General features: G+C 38.2%; 1 protein-coding gene across 3 annotated transcripts in view; it reads left to right on the forward strand.

The window, feature by feature from the left end:
* The window catches only part of LOC111869530 (very long-chain-fatty-acid--CoA ligase bubblegum), an 89,547-nt gene that overhangs the window by 61,010 nt on the left and 14,920 nt on the right, over nt 1–13,617 (forward strand). For all 3 annotated transcript variants that reach the window (XM_023861131.2, XM_023861129.2, XM_023861130.2), the window contains 6 exons: nt 867–1,187; nt 5,029–5,233; nt 5,419–5,553; nt 7,472–7,667; nt 9,709–9,810; nt 13,069–13,215. In XM_023861131.2, the coding sequence (XP_023716899.1) occupies nt 908–1,187; nt 5,029–5,233; nt 5,419–5,553; nt 7,472–7,667; nt 9,709–9,810; nt 13,069–13,215 (1,065 nt within the window). In that variant the 5' untranslated portion in view covers nt 867–907. The remainder of the gene's footprint in view (nt 1–866; nt 1,188–5,028; nt 5,234–5,418; nt 5,554–7,471; nt 7,668–9,708; nt 9,811–13,068; nt 13,216–13,617) is intronic.

A 13,617-nucleotide genomic window follows, 5' to 3' on the forward strand; every position in this document is an offset into this window, starting at 1 on the left:
GCTGCTACTGTCTGTTGTCATTAATATACGATAATTTATTGTCACGTACTTTGTATTTAGTAATTTAGTTTATGAAATTCTGTACTTTCAATAAAACTCATATACCTAGAGTTATTAATTTTTCTCATTTTATCTGGCCCGTTGAAAGTGCCGAATTACCTAATGTGGCCCGCGTTTCGAAATATTTGGAGACCCCTGGTGTAGATAATGTGGGACCCTCAACGTCTCACAACCTATATTTTGTGACGTGGATGGCGCAACGTGAAGTGGGGGTCACGTGAACTCTGCGTTTCCTCGAGTGACGTCACATACCGACCTCCTTCCACCAGTATGCAACGCCCGGTAACCCCCCCCGCAGTGACGTAACAACTAATACCGTGGTTACTAGCCAGCCGTAAACAACTCCCTACAGCGTTGCTAGCAACACCTGTAAACACGGCGTCAGGCAACAGCGGTGTTTATCACGTAACTGTTTTCTGTGTTGTCCGTGCCGAGGCTAAATAAGGAGCAGTGAACACTATTCAGTAATAGTGAGTGAGTAGTTAGTCAGTAGTGAGGATTGAGCCAGTTACGAGTCAGCAGTGAGTGAGTTACTGAATATTGAGTAACCAGTCAGTTGCAGTGTAGCATTCGCCAGAATAATTGTGATTCTGTAGATGGCAGTAGTGGTGTAATTGTGAATTGTACAAGTGTACGAGCGAATATGCAATAAATTCGCTACATCCAAGACGGCGTAAAGTTATTTGTCGCGTTATGCACCCAACACGTGACTATATATATATAGTCACGTGTGGGGGGGTACGCGTGACGAAATGACGGTTTCATTTCTGGCGTAAAAGACATATATTATATTTTTTTATTTATAGGTTCATAATCAGCCTTGCAGGGAGAGAGGGAAATCGCAGCTATGAATGAAACGGGAGACGAGATTGTGGAGCATGAACAGCGTAGCACGAGTTTTTCCAAGACAAGTACCATAATGAAGTTTAGTAAACAGAACGGTGCTAATGGCATCGGCATAACAGATCACATACTTAGCAATGGTATTTCAAGTGTCAATAATAATCAGTTAAATGGACCAGAATTGACAGCAAGAGCAACTCTTACTGCTGGAAGCAGTGACCCAGAAGTTCGGGACTCTCATGTTCAGACAACGATTTCTGCAGAGAATGCGGATTTGCTTAACGGTAAGTACCGCTACTGAAATCAAACTCATCAGTACATATGCGTATGTTCGTTATTCCTGTCTAAAAATTCTGTTTGATTTAGATGTAGTCTGTTATATCGATAAATGTTTCGTAGTTTCATTATTGTCCATGATTTATTTCAACCGTCTTCCAGTGCATACACTCATCTATCTCACTCCTCTCTCTCGCACTACATGTTTCGGCACAAAAGTGCCATCTTCAGGTGCTTATTGACACTTTTGTGCCGAAACATGTAGTGCGAGAGAGAGGAGTGAGATAGATGAGTGTATGCACTGGAAGACGGTTGAAATAAATCATGGACTTAAATCAGTGCAACAGGACGCTAAAATATAACATTATTCAGTATTGTCACTGAAAATGCTGATTTGGGAACCATGACTTCGGATGCCAAGAAATAGCATGTGCTGATGCCAGTGCTTGTAAACTCGTTCTAAAAAAATTCGGTGATGCTAACTCACAGACCATTAAAACAGATGGACATATCCGTCACGTATACCATGACACTGTTTTGCTAATGACAAATAAGACGTGACAACCGAACGACAGGGAAGGAAGGCGAGGCTGATCAGAGACGTCACAAGCGTCACCCCGGAAAAGAAGAAATGGCGGTAAGCCTGTAAGCTACTTGGGACGAGTAATCTTAAGGAGGGAGCAATGTGATATATTCGTTTAACGCAAGAATTGTGGGGTCACAACAGCTGGAAGTTACTAGGCAGCGGCCCGTAAACGACAACAGAGGAATGGTGTTTTGTGCGCAGTTCGTGCCGATGGCCGCGCACGCAACAGTGGAATAAGCAATGTCATTGCTCAGTAACAGTTACACTGCAACAGAGGAGCGGTGTTCTCAACGCTGTCCATGCCGAAATGTCATAAGCAGGACAAGTTAGGAGTAAGATAATCACTGGGGTTCACTTGTTGTGAGCTGTTGCTGTGAGAAGCTGGTAGCTGAGGCCGGAGACAGTTGAGGAACCCAGAGGAAGGGGAACGTCCTCCGTTAGAAGTCTATGTCAGGCAACGGCTAGTGAAGACTGTGACAGACTGAGAAGACCTAATGTGCCCTATAATAATTTGTGAAGTATATAGAACGGCGAGAGCGTGATCCTTAACTTGTACTTATGAGCTGTACGAGTACAGTAAATCCGATTACCAATTCAAACGCCGTCTGTAGTTACACTGCATCACGTTACAACCGGTGTCAAAAGTTGGATAATTGGTTTAGAAGTAATAACAACAAATTAACCTCACGGAAAACGGCCTCTTTGAAGACAGAAGAAAGTTGTTAAAATGGATCTCAAGTAAATGGGTTGTGAGAGATGAATTTAATTGAGGATGGTGGTCACTGGAGTCGAATCCCTACACTGACGTTTGCAGTTCGCAAAACATTAGAAATTAAACTAATAATAACTTAGAAGCGGGTTTCGGATGGATATTGAGTGACGAGACAAAGAATCGATTCATTTGTAGCCTAATGACTCGAGACGCCCAACCTGCCCGATGGAGAACACAGAGAATCCATTCAGATATGTGATTCTGTGCAGTGAATTGGTTCAGATGTCGCCTGTCTGTCTAGGTACTGTAAACCACCGACTTAACCGTTCACTGACCTCTCTCTCTGTCTGCCATGGCCTGTCCTTGGGAACCTAGTTTTGTAGCGGACATGCTGTTTGGTGTACGCCTAACCAGATTGTTTTAACCAGTTATATGTTCCATGTTCATGATTGTCCATTTTATTTGAATATTTCTATTTAAATTCTAAATAATAAGTACGATTTTAGACGCTTTGTCTCTCTTCTTAATTATCTGACGATCATTCAGTTAAAGTCATTGACTTGGCCTCATCTTTAGTAGTCCGCGCTTCAAGCATGCGTGGACGCCCTACTCACTAGGCCCTAGGTCAAGTTCCTGAATGTTGATTTATATGCACAGATTCAGTTAATATCTGTGGTTACTTTCTTGACTTAAGTTGAATCCACGAAAATACTAATTTTATACGTTGATCGTCCCTAACGAGGATTCAGATGTTTGATTTGTTTCTTCGGAAGGTACCGGTTCTCATGGTCTCTTCGCCTGCGGATTTCTTGTATTTCTGCTTCTACCCTGAAGATGGAGGCGATACGTTCCTCCGAAACGTCGGTTAATACCAGATATACACGGTGACAAATCCCAGAAGACTGCTTTCTTCATAGTCACCGCCGTGAAAACCTCAAATCTTACGCAGCTTACATAGTTTCTCCATTCAGTTTATAAGTCTGGTGTTAAGTTCTGGGATGGTATTATTAAATGACGTTATAAGCGATATTGAGTCAGGTCAGTTATAGTTGTTATCCTCACTATCTATTTCCCCATGATCCACTTCAAGTTGGTCCTTATATCTGTAACTCTGAAGTCGTGACTTTGCTTGTGTTAGCACGATGCCGTGAAGACGGATGGAGCAGAGGCGGTATAGCTTCACACATTCTTAACCTCGGCACCAGATCGAGGTGAATGGTCAGTTTCGCGCCCTGGCCGTTTTATTCCCTGAGAAACAGCACTCCAGAATTTATCGGATAGGAGACTGGATCTGCCACAGAACCAGTCTGGACGCTATAGAGGAGAGAGACATCTCTTGCTTCTGCAGGGAATTGAAAAATGATTTACCGGTCGTCCAGCCCTAAGCCTAATCACCATACTGACTGAGCTATCCTGGCTCTTATGATTGTATTAACTAACAGAAAATTAAGTATCTAATTTTTAAAATAAATGAATGTCAAACTTGGTATTAATGCACCTCACCTTAACAACACCCCCTTAATATAAAATATTTGTTCTCCAGTGATCACAGTGCTTAATACAGGGAATTGCCAGAAGGAAGAGTAGGGAAGAACGCCGCTTTACTTCCACTGAAGGACTCGTTATAAGCAGGGAAGCGAATGCACACCAAAACTGCAGAACCACAGCTCTGAAAGCATGGCATAGCCAGTGATATGTTGGCCATTTTCAGGCAGTAGGTCAAAACTTCTGTAGGATGTAAACCCGCCCTAATTCGGTTACAATTAATCTGATCTAAATATGAAAAATGAAAAATTCTCTCCACACATGGGATTTAGGAGCAGGCGGGATTACAGTAAGATGACTTTCAGACTGTGTTGAGGGCAGCTGAAGAGACTGAAATCACGCAGAAAATATCAAAGATTTGCTAGAGCTGGTTGAAGGAGACCCTGGATTTCAGCTTCTGACAGAGGAAGAAATTGCTACAGTGACATTTTTTATATTCATTTTTATCAGCACTACCTGTGTTATTACATTTTCCACATATTTGTTTTCTAAGTTTTTTTTGTCCGTTAGGGCTATCTTTTGCTTCATTAATATGGATTAACGGTTAATCTGCATGGCCTCTTCCCCCAAATTAATCCAGATTAGCAAGAGTGTACTGTATTTTGAATGAGAAATGTAACTGTTTGACAGTCAATAACTAATATTTTGCATCTCAATGCATAGTTTCTATAGTTTGTTTCATTTTAATTTCCAAGTGCATCAGCACAGGTGTGAGTACTCATGGGTGCCATTTCATATGTCTCTTAGTTTTTTTTTTTAGCAGAAATGGTATCTGAATTGAAACAGTTAAGATTATTTTGTTTCAGATACTTACTCTTTTGATAATTCAGTCATAAGTCAGTAATTAATGTACTTGTAAAATTACCACAGAGCAGTTCGTGATTTTTTCAGACCCTTGGTTGAAAATGCAATAAAGTAGACCTTACATAATTACAGAAATGAATTGAGATATATTTATGGAGAATAACCACAATTAGAAATATATGTCATATATTCTTTCCTTTAGGACCTGACCAAGTGCTTCCAGCAACAGGATTGTTTACATCGAACGCCAATGGCCGTGTTAAAATACGATGTGAAGAGAGTGGTATGGGCACCAGGGAACCCATCTCTGTACCTGGACTTTTGCACAAGATAGCTCAAGAATACCCTAATCATCCAGCACTTGTTTCCAAACGTGAAGATGGTCAATGGAAGGAAATGACATATAAGTATGAACCCCAAACTTTAATTAAATTAGATTAATTGGTTCATATGATGTATCCATTGCAATGTTGAGGAGATATGTAATCTTAATTTTGTGGATTTGTTCTGACAAACAGAAGAAAAAAGCAAAAAAAAAAAAATTGTGTCAAGAATAAAAACTGTGTTTGGTCATATCAGCTTTTCATTTCAGAGAATATGAAGCTTCTGTGAGGACATGTGCAAAAGGATTCCTGAAGCTAGGGCTGAAGCGATATCATTCTGTCTGCATCCTGGGCTTCAATTCACCAGAATGGTTCTTTTCTTATTTGGGTGCTATGTATGCTGGGTAAGATACACTACAACTTGCAAACAGCATTTTAAACTTGTCTATTAATTGATGATTTTAATCAAATAACAACCTTCTGAAATGTTGACAGTTTTTTGGTTATATTATGAACATTCTGTCTGCATCAGTATTACATAATCAAATGAGATGGAAAGATAGTAATAAGGCAGATAGGCAACGATTTAGAAGAAAGTAGTCGTGACTTATTCTGACTTCTGTATGGAGGAGGAGAAGGAAAAAGCAAGAGAGCCTCAGTGAAAATAGCTATTTTTTTGGTAATTTTGTTATGGCTGATGAAAGTCTTACAGAGGAAGTTGGCACAGTTCTCTGCTGAGAAATAAAGCATAGAAATTAAATGAAATCTATGTAAGTTTTGAGGTTTTCACAGCGATGACAATGAAGAAAGTTGTCTTCTGGGTTTAGGCACCGTGTATTCTTCGTTTTGGCCGACGTTTCGGAGGAACGTAGCGCCTCCATCTTCAGAGCAGTTGAATAGCTGTGGAGAGCAGTAGCTGCTACTGCTTAAATGAAATCTGTTGGAGAATGTCAAGTAACGTCTGCCACATCCCTTTTTTACATTCAGTTGCAATATCTATAATTGTAACTTCGTTAATTAATAGGACAGATTCTTCAATAAACCTAAAAAATAGTGCTATTGTAGATATTGAAAAGTTGGGAACAATGTTTCAACATATTACTGTTTTCATAATGGATATCACATTCAGTGAAACATAGTTTTTTATATCCTAACCAGACACCCATCATCTGTTCTCTGGCATATATCCTTTCAGTATAATAGAGTAGTCACTTGCTTCGAAAGAACTGTAATAGGATTATTATTATATTTGCTTGTTTCTGTAGACTTAGGTTTTTATAAGTACATTCGAAAGAAGTTGAACAGTTTTACAGCAGTTTCAAATTAATATTATTCTTCTTCACTGACTTCTTCATTGTCTTCTCCTCATCTCCTTCTCCCCTGCATTTACTTATTCATCCTTTTCTTTTCTGTGTGCATGTTCTCTCTCTTTGTCTGTGGGGGGGGGGGGTTGCATGGATGTAAAAATTATAGAACAATTCAGAAGAACTTTTGATGGCATTCTGAAAGGGGTCCTAAAATATCACAAGAGTGAAGAGAGGTGTTTGAGAATACCTCTGAAATGACGGAAGTATTCAGTTTTATGATATCCACTACAAGTCTCAGTAGGTCTAGCATTGTGCATTATGCACTATGCATACATGCATATATTATTGTGTGCCTCACTAGTACCTGAATGGTTGGTTGGATCTCATTCTGATTCAGTGCTCAAAGGTTCACTGACCTTAGGCTGGTGCCCTGTGACTGAATGTTGAAGCTGTGGAAACAGGGTCCTTCATGTGAGCCACAGAACACAAAATAGCTTTGATGATTTTGATTAGTTTCCATAATTTATGAAGACCACATCCCCAAGTAAAACTGTAGTTCCTGTCATCAGAAAAAACAATAAGGGGCCTGAATGAGGAATGCCAGCTTTCTTGAAGCTGCCTTTGCTTGACCAGCTGGTCTGCTGATCAAGTTTGATTTTATTTCCAAAGTGGTATAGTAAACGCCAGTTGTATGTGAGAAAATATGTAAAATGTCTGTGCACCATCTTTATTTTACTACTTCACAATAACTGTGAGACTAGTTATTTTCCTATTGTGGTCATCTGGATTATGACACCATGTAGTCTGGTACATGATGTCAGGAGCCGGAAGACCATGATATGAGTCTTCAAAAATGTGAAACCTGTCTTCTAATTTTAATACCACAGTTTTTGCCATTACATGTCCTCCATTTACTGCAGTCTAGAAGTCAAGAAGGAAAGAAAGAACATTTCAGATTACTTTACTGAATGCCATTATGATTTCATTTTTAATTTTGATACTTGATCTATTTCAGTGGCTTTGCTGCAGGAATTTATACAACAAATTCATCAGAGGCTTGCTATTACTGTGCTGTAAGAAGCTACGCTAATATTATTGTAGTGGAGGACAAGAAGCAGTTGGATAAAATTCTGGACTTCAAAGACAAGCTTCCGGAGCTTAAAGCTATAGTGCAGTACCATGACAAACCTGAAGTTGAAGGAGTTATCAGTGTAAGAAAGAAATGCAATGCAGAATGCCCCAAATGCCCTTTTATACATAAACTACATTCCATCATGCAGTACCATAATAAATGTGGTTTTATATTCATGGAATTATCACTGTAAGAAGCAAATGCAATACAGAATGCCCAGAAGTGCATGCATGCTTTAACTACAAGTTCTCATGCAATGCCATAATGAATGTGACATTTTGTGTTGAAAGAGTAATCAATTTAAGAAACAAATGTAATGCAGAATGTCCCAAAAGTCTCACTGCAGTTAAATTACTGATGGCAGAAGTTATCCATTCTGAGGATCACATTTGAAATATTTACTAGGGAGTGCAAGTCATGGCCATTTAAAAGGAAACGTTTCAGGATAAGTATGACATTTGGAAATACTGTGGTAAATCATGATAATTAAAATCTTCAAAATATTTCCTTAATACAACTAAATTGTCAAAGAAGCTGGAAACTTAGTATGCATTTGTTTTTTATTGGGTACTCTATGTTATTTCAGTGCTGAATTTATATAACAGTGGATGAATGTGTATGATGAATTAGGAGAAATGTGATATGAAAGGGTTGTAGATACCATCATGCCATTTATCACAGGGATTGAGAAAAACCATGACATACCTCAGGACAGTTATTCATAATTCAAGTTTGGTGTCTGCCAAATGCAAGTCAGTGAATGAGCACAGTCATACAATGCAGTGTAATGGATGAGAGGTCAGATGAGGTACACACAGGTAGTGTAGTCATAGATATAACTAAAGGGCTCTGCTTTTGATATTCACAATCCTATCATGTCATCTAGTATTGAAAAAATGTAGAGGACATGTTTCAAGAAGCTTATTCATAAAATATTTCATGAAAATTACAACAGCTAACAATGGAAAGACTACTGTTGTAGGAGGCATCTGTAGGTTGAATTTGGTAAAATTTGTATGACCTGCAACTAAAATGTGCAGTGTCATCATGGCCTCATTTTATGGAGAGATTTTTCAGAGGAGCCTGTCTGAATTCAAGGGGGAAGGGAAAAACATGATTATTGTATCCAGCTCTCGTAAAAAGAAACTACAGTGGAACCCACATTTAATGTTCCTTGATTGTAGGATTTCTTCATTTAGTGTTACATTTCTAAGATCTGAAGTCAATAATCTCAGTGTTAAATTAGCTCTGTTTATGGGTTTACTTAGTACAGTGTTCAAATTCCCTGCTCTGAACAGATACCTTGAGTACTTCCATTTGTGTTTGTCATTTTCAGCTGTAGTCAAAACTGTGTTGTAAACAGAACAGATGAAACTGGTATCACAACCCACCAGGGTTGAACAAAAGGACAAAATCACAATATAAAACAGGCCTAGTTAATCCTTCGAAAATGTGTCCAAAAATCGTATATTGGGTAATGAGCATGTAATAAATAAAAGAGTATTCCATTAAGGATTTCCTCAATTATTGTTCGTGCCTCTTGTCCTTCAGAGAAACAGTAAATGAGGATTTTACTGTATTTCTTAAAACAAAAGGTATCCTTTTTTACCCTTTATATTCTCTCCCAAAATAATGGGGTTTCTGTATTTTTAATTAAAGTAAGTGACAGTATTAGTTATGTCAGTAGTTTGGTTTCAAAATAATGTTAACTGTCTTCAAACGCATTAGATGTCAGTAAAAGTCACAAATTGTACTTATGAAAAGATGAAGATAAAAGGACCTAGAAGAAGCAGGTGCCAGTGTAAGATATGTAGGAATGTACATTGTCACCCACCTTCCCACAAATTACACACATGAACAGTGTTACATAATAATATATTTAGTACTGTTTTACACATTTTTGTACTTGAACAATTTTTACACCATTGCAAAACTTTGCTGTGTATCTGGAACCTTATGGTAGCATTCCAATTGTAGAACACTGCTTTATGCAAAGCAGCAACATGCCCAAAAAAGCAAGACTCATGCTGTATTGCAATTGAAACGTATGGATACTTAATTCAGTAATCATAGCTGTAGAATAATTTTTGTTACGAAATTATTATTTTCTTTTTTTGCAGTGGGAAGAACTGATGAAGCTGGGACGTGGAGAGCCAGACGTACATCTGAACAACGTACTGAAAACAATTGGTGTCAATGAGTGCTGCTCAATTGTATTCACTGTGAGTGCTGTTTACTAAAGCATGACCTACATGTTAGACATGGATTAGAAACTGTTGTCAGAAGTGCAGTACTCTTATGTTTGTTATAAGCCAATACACACTTTTGGAACTGATATAAGTTATGTTACTTCATCTATGATTATGGGTAACAGATGTGTTGTTGGCATAATTTATACATATGCAAGGCAAAATATGTAATCGTTGTTTACAGATATAGAGAAGTTGCTAATTTTGTAGGTATTACCAATGTAGTTTCATGCTATCTAACTGAAGGTTTGCAGAGTAAGTAATAGAAGTAACTGTAGCTCTGTAGCAAACTGCATAAAACACACTGGAATTGTCTTCCACAGAATTTCATTCAGAATATATGTTGCACTGTCCAACAAACTATGGTGTATCCTAAGGAAGGTGGAACATTACAATCTGATTAGCAGTGCATGGTCTACAATATAAGGGACATTAAAGTTATAGAAGATTTAACAATTAGAATTTACTTACAGTTTCTTCAAATGAACAGAAGTATATAATTTACATAAAGCTGTACTAATTGTTTACCTGTTTACTTTGTTATTTTTTCCAACCAATTCTACAATACACAATGTCAACACAAGGAATAAAAGTCAGCTTCACAGACCAGTTGCCAGCCTCTCTTGTTTCCAGAAGAGTGCATATTATACTGGCATTAAAATCTTCAACAATCTACCACCAAATATCACAACTCTTATAGATAAACAGGGACAATTTAAAGTAGCACTAAAGAGATACTTAATTACACACTCCTTTTACTCTGTTGAGGAATTTATGCTTCCAAACAACATAAAGTGTATGTAATGTTTTCTCTTGTTTGGAACACAGGAAAAAAAATCTGGTGTATGTTAATGTATGGATTTATGACGGATATTTTACTACTTTTGTGAAATTCTTACTATTTATGTGAACTTGAATTGTGCATGTATATATGTATTGTATGATTTTTGACTAATTCCACATCCGGTAGGTCATCTGACTAACTCATGGATCTATGGAATGCTATGTATGTATGTATGTATGTACGTATGTATGAGCATTGTACGGGGCTTCATGCAAATGTACGTCGAATGAATCCATAGCAGAACTTCATATCCATGTGCATAAAAATTATACCAGTCCTCTTAAATGTGGGTTCACAGAACTGTCAATTGTATCCTTTTTCTTTTGCATTACAGACAGTAAGCAACAATCTAGTGCTTTCTGAGTGAATGTGTACAAAGTGGCCATTGAGTCCTTACACATGTCAGAAGTTATCTGTATGCTCATTTCAGTTCTCTGCACAGTTTTAATTTTTCCCCTTGTTCTTCTGTATGTCTTCTTCCATGTTGATGGTTTGAAGTAATTACAGCAGTTCCTGATAGTTGGTTTTATGTTTTCAACTACTGTTAGGCAGAGTTGAGAAATTCCACACAAATATATTGTAGTGTGTAGACCCATTACTGGGTAATGACCTCAAAACAAACACTGAAATAACATTCACTGCTAGGCAGCTAATTCTTAATAAGTAAGTATATGCAGCCGTTACTCAAAAGAAACACCTTCCCAGAGAAACGATTGGACTACAACAATGATCTGTGTTTTTTACGCTGTCCGAGCCAAGATATAACAGACAAGTTTAGATGTTGTCAGTTAGGGCCAATTGAAGAACACCCCATGCACAAGCCAACATTGTAACCCTTCCTCAGTTCCTGGTTAACTTAACAAGACACTTAAAATCTCAAGATATACTCAAGCTGACTAGCATGACCCATATAGAGCTCAGACTGACCTTATGCATTGCTACAACTGTCAAAACTTCAGCCATGTCTGGGCCAACTGCAAGCAACCCCCTAGATGTTTATGGTGTCGTAGAGACAAATACAGAATCTATCCCGAGCTGTTGTAATTGCACCTTAGTAGAAGGAGAGAAAACCTTGTGCAGAGTCATACTAAAGCTTCAGCCATGCGAAAGAAGAGCACAAGCGCCCAAGGGATTCTCTGGGCAGACGTGATTCTCTAAGTTCACCTCATCAGAACAGTCCTATGCAGTTGCATTGCATCAAGACACTCAACATCAGCAACAAGGGGCACCACAGACAGATAGGAAAAGCGTGCAGTACCCCATGCAGCAGTACCTATGACAGCAGGAAATTCAGGAAACGGGTCTTTCAGTCAGGCTCCCAGTTTGTCTGACACTGACAAGTTAAAAGTAACTACTGCAGCGTGACATCGTGAGAGAGCTCGGTGAAGCTTTATCAGAGGAGGGCAAAGTAATGCAAGTGCCAATGCAGCAAATGGTACTTTGAGGCAGCGCTATTAGCTCAGTAAATAGCTGCAAGACTTACATACAGATTTGACTCTGCTTTCAGAGACTCATCTCACATCACATGAGAGGTTGTATGTAGTTGTATATAGTGCAAAAGGAAGAATTTTCAGTAACATGCTATGAGTGTGATACATACGCTTGACAAAAGGCCAGGCTTATTCATAAGAGCGAACCCCATCATCTCATCAGAGAGAATGTTACATACAGACTATTACTGCAAGGGTTCAGCTGGAAAGAAAAAGATCTTTGGTCATGAGTCTCAAGGGGCTTGACGCCAAGGTAAACTCATTGGCGGTAAACTGCCAGTCGTAAAGTAACTCTGACTCTGACGCTGAGTTGTCAGTGGTAAGGGAGTCTGAGAAGAGAAGACGTGGTCGGTGCATTTGAAGAATCCCCATTCTTAGAAGGCGTTACCAGGGAACAAATGGTGAAGAGACAGCAGGCTGAAATGACTTTGCATGTGCTGTAGTTATTTGTAAAGTGTGGAAATTAGTAATAGTGTTATAATAATTTGTAGTAAGACCTGTAAGTGGTCAATAAATCTAATCTAGAATCCATCTCTAACACATGACAGTATATTTCCATGGAATCATTTTTAATGTTGAAAAGCCATGAATGTTCTAGCTGTTTCAGGACTTCTATTTCGCTAAACTTATACACCAAATAAATCCACACAAATATAAAACAAATAATTAACAGAGGACACAGTCTCATGCATAGGGACTTCGTGATCACTCTGTATATGTGGATGTGCAAAACATTTTATTAACCAAATAAACTTCGACCTTTTCCTGTGCGGTTTGTGAATGATATGTTAGGTTGTTTCATAAGAAGTAGAACGTCACTTACAAACAGGGAAGACATATGGTCACAAACAAAATTTTTTTGACCATAAAGATAAGAAATGATTCTTTTAATTACAGTCTGGGACAGTTGGTAACCCAAAGGCTGCCATGTTGAGCCATGACAACTTTACATGGGATGCGAAAACCATTGCACAATATATGGGAGTTTCCAAAGGAAATGAAGTCCTTGTCAGTTTCCTGCCACTTAGTCATGTAGCAGCACAGGTAACAGTATGTTTTAAATTCAAAATCCAAGATTCGTATGTGATGACAACAATTTTATAAAATATTAAGGTTTACTCTTCTGTTGTTTTATATAACCATTTACGGATGTGCACAAATAGTTGCAGGTAATTATATATAGGAGAAAAAGATGGCACAGCAGAAAGTATGCTCGAGTCGGTATTAATATATCCACCTGTACTGAAAAGCGCACACTATTAATCTAAAAAGTTTAGTATATGAATATTAATGTAGCTCTGATTCCAGAACTTCCTGAGTTATTGAGGTTATTCATTTTTACAAAGTTTGTTGTTACAGTTTCCCATTGAAATATCATTGATCTTCATGCTAGTTAAAAGTAATGCAGTAAGTCCTCATTTAACATAGTAGTTACATTTCATTTTC

Source organism: Cryptotermes secundus, unplaced genomic scaffold (assembly GCF_002891405.2).
Source record: "Cryptotermes secundus unplaced genomic scaffold, Csec_1.0 scaffold139, whole genome shotgun sequence".
NCBI classification, from domain to species: Eukaryota; Metazoa; Arthropoda; class Insecta; order Blattodea; family Kalotermitidae; genus Cryptotermes; species Cryptotermes secundus.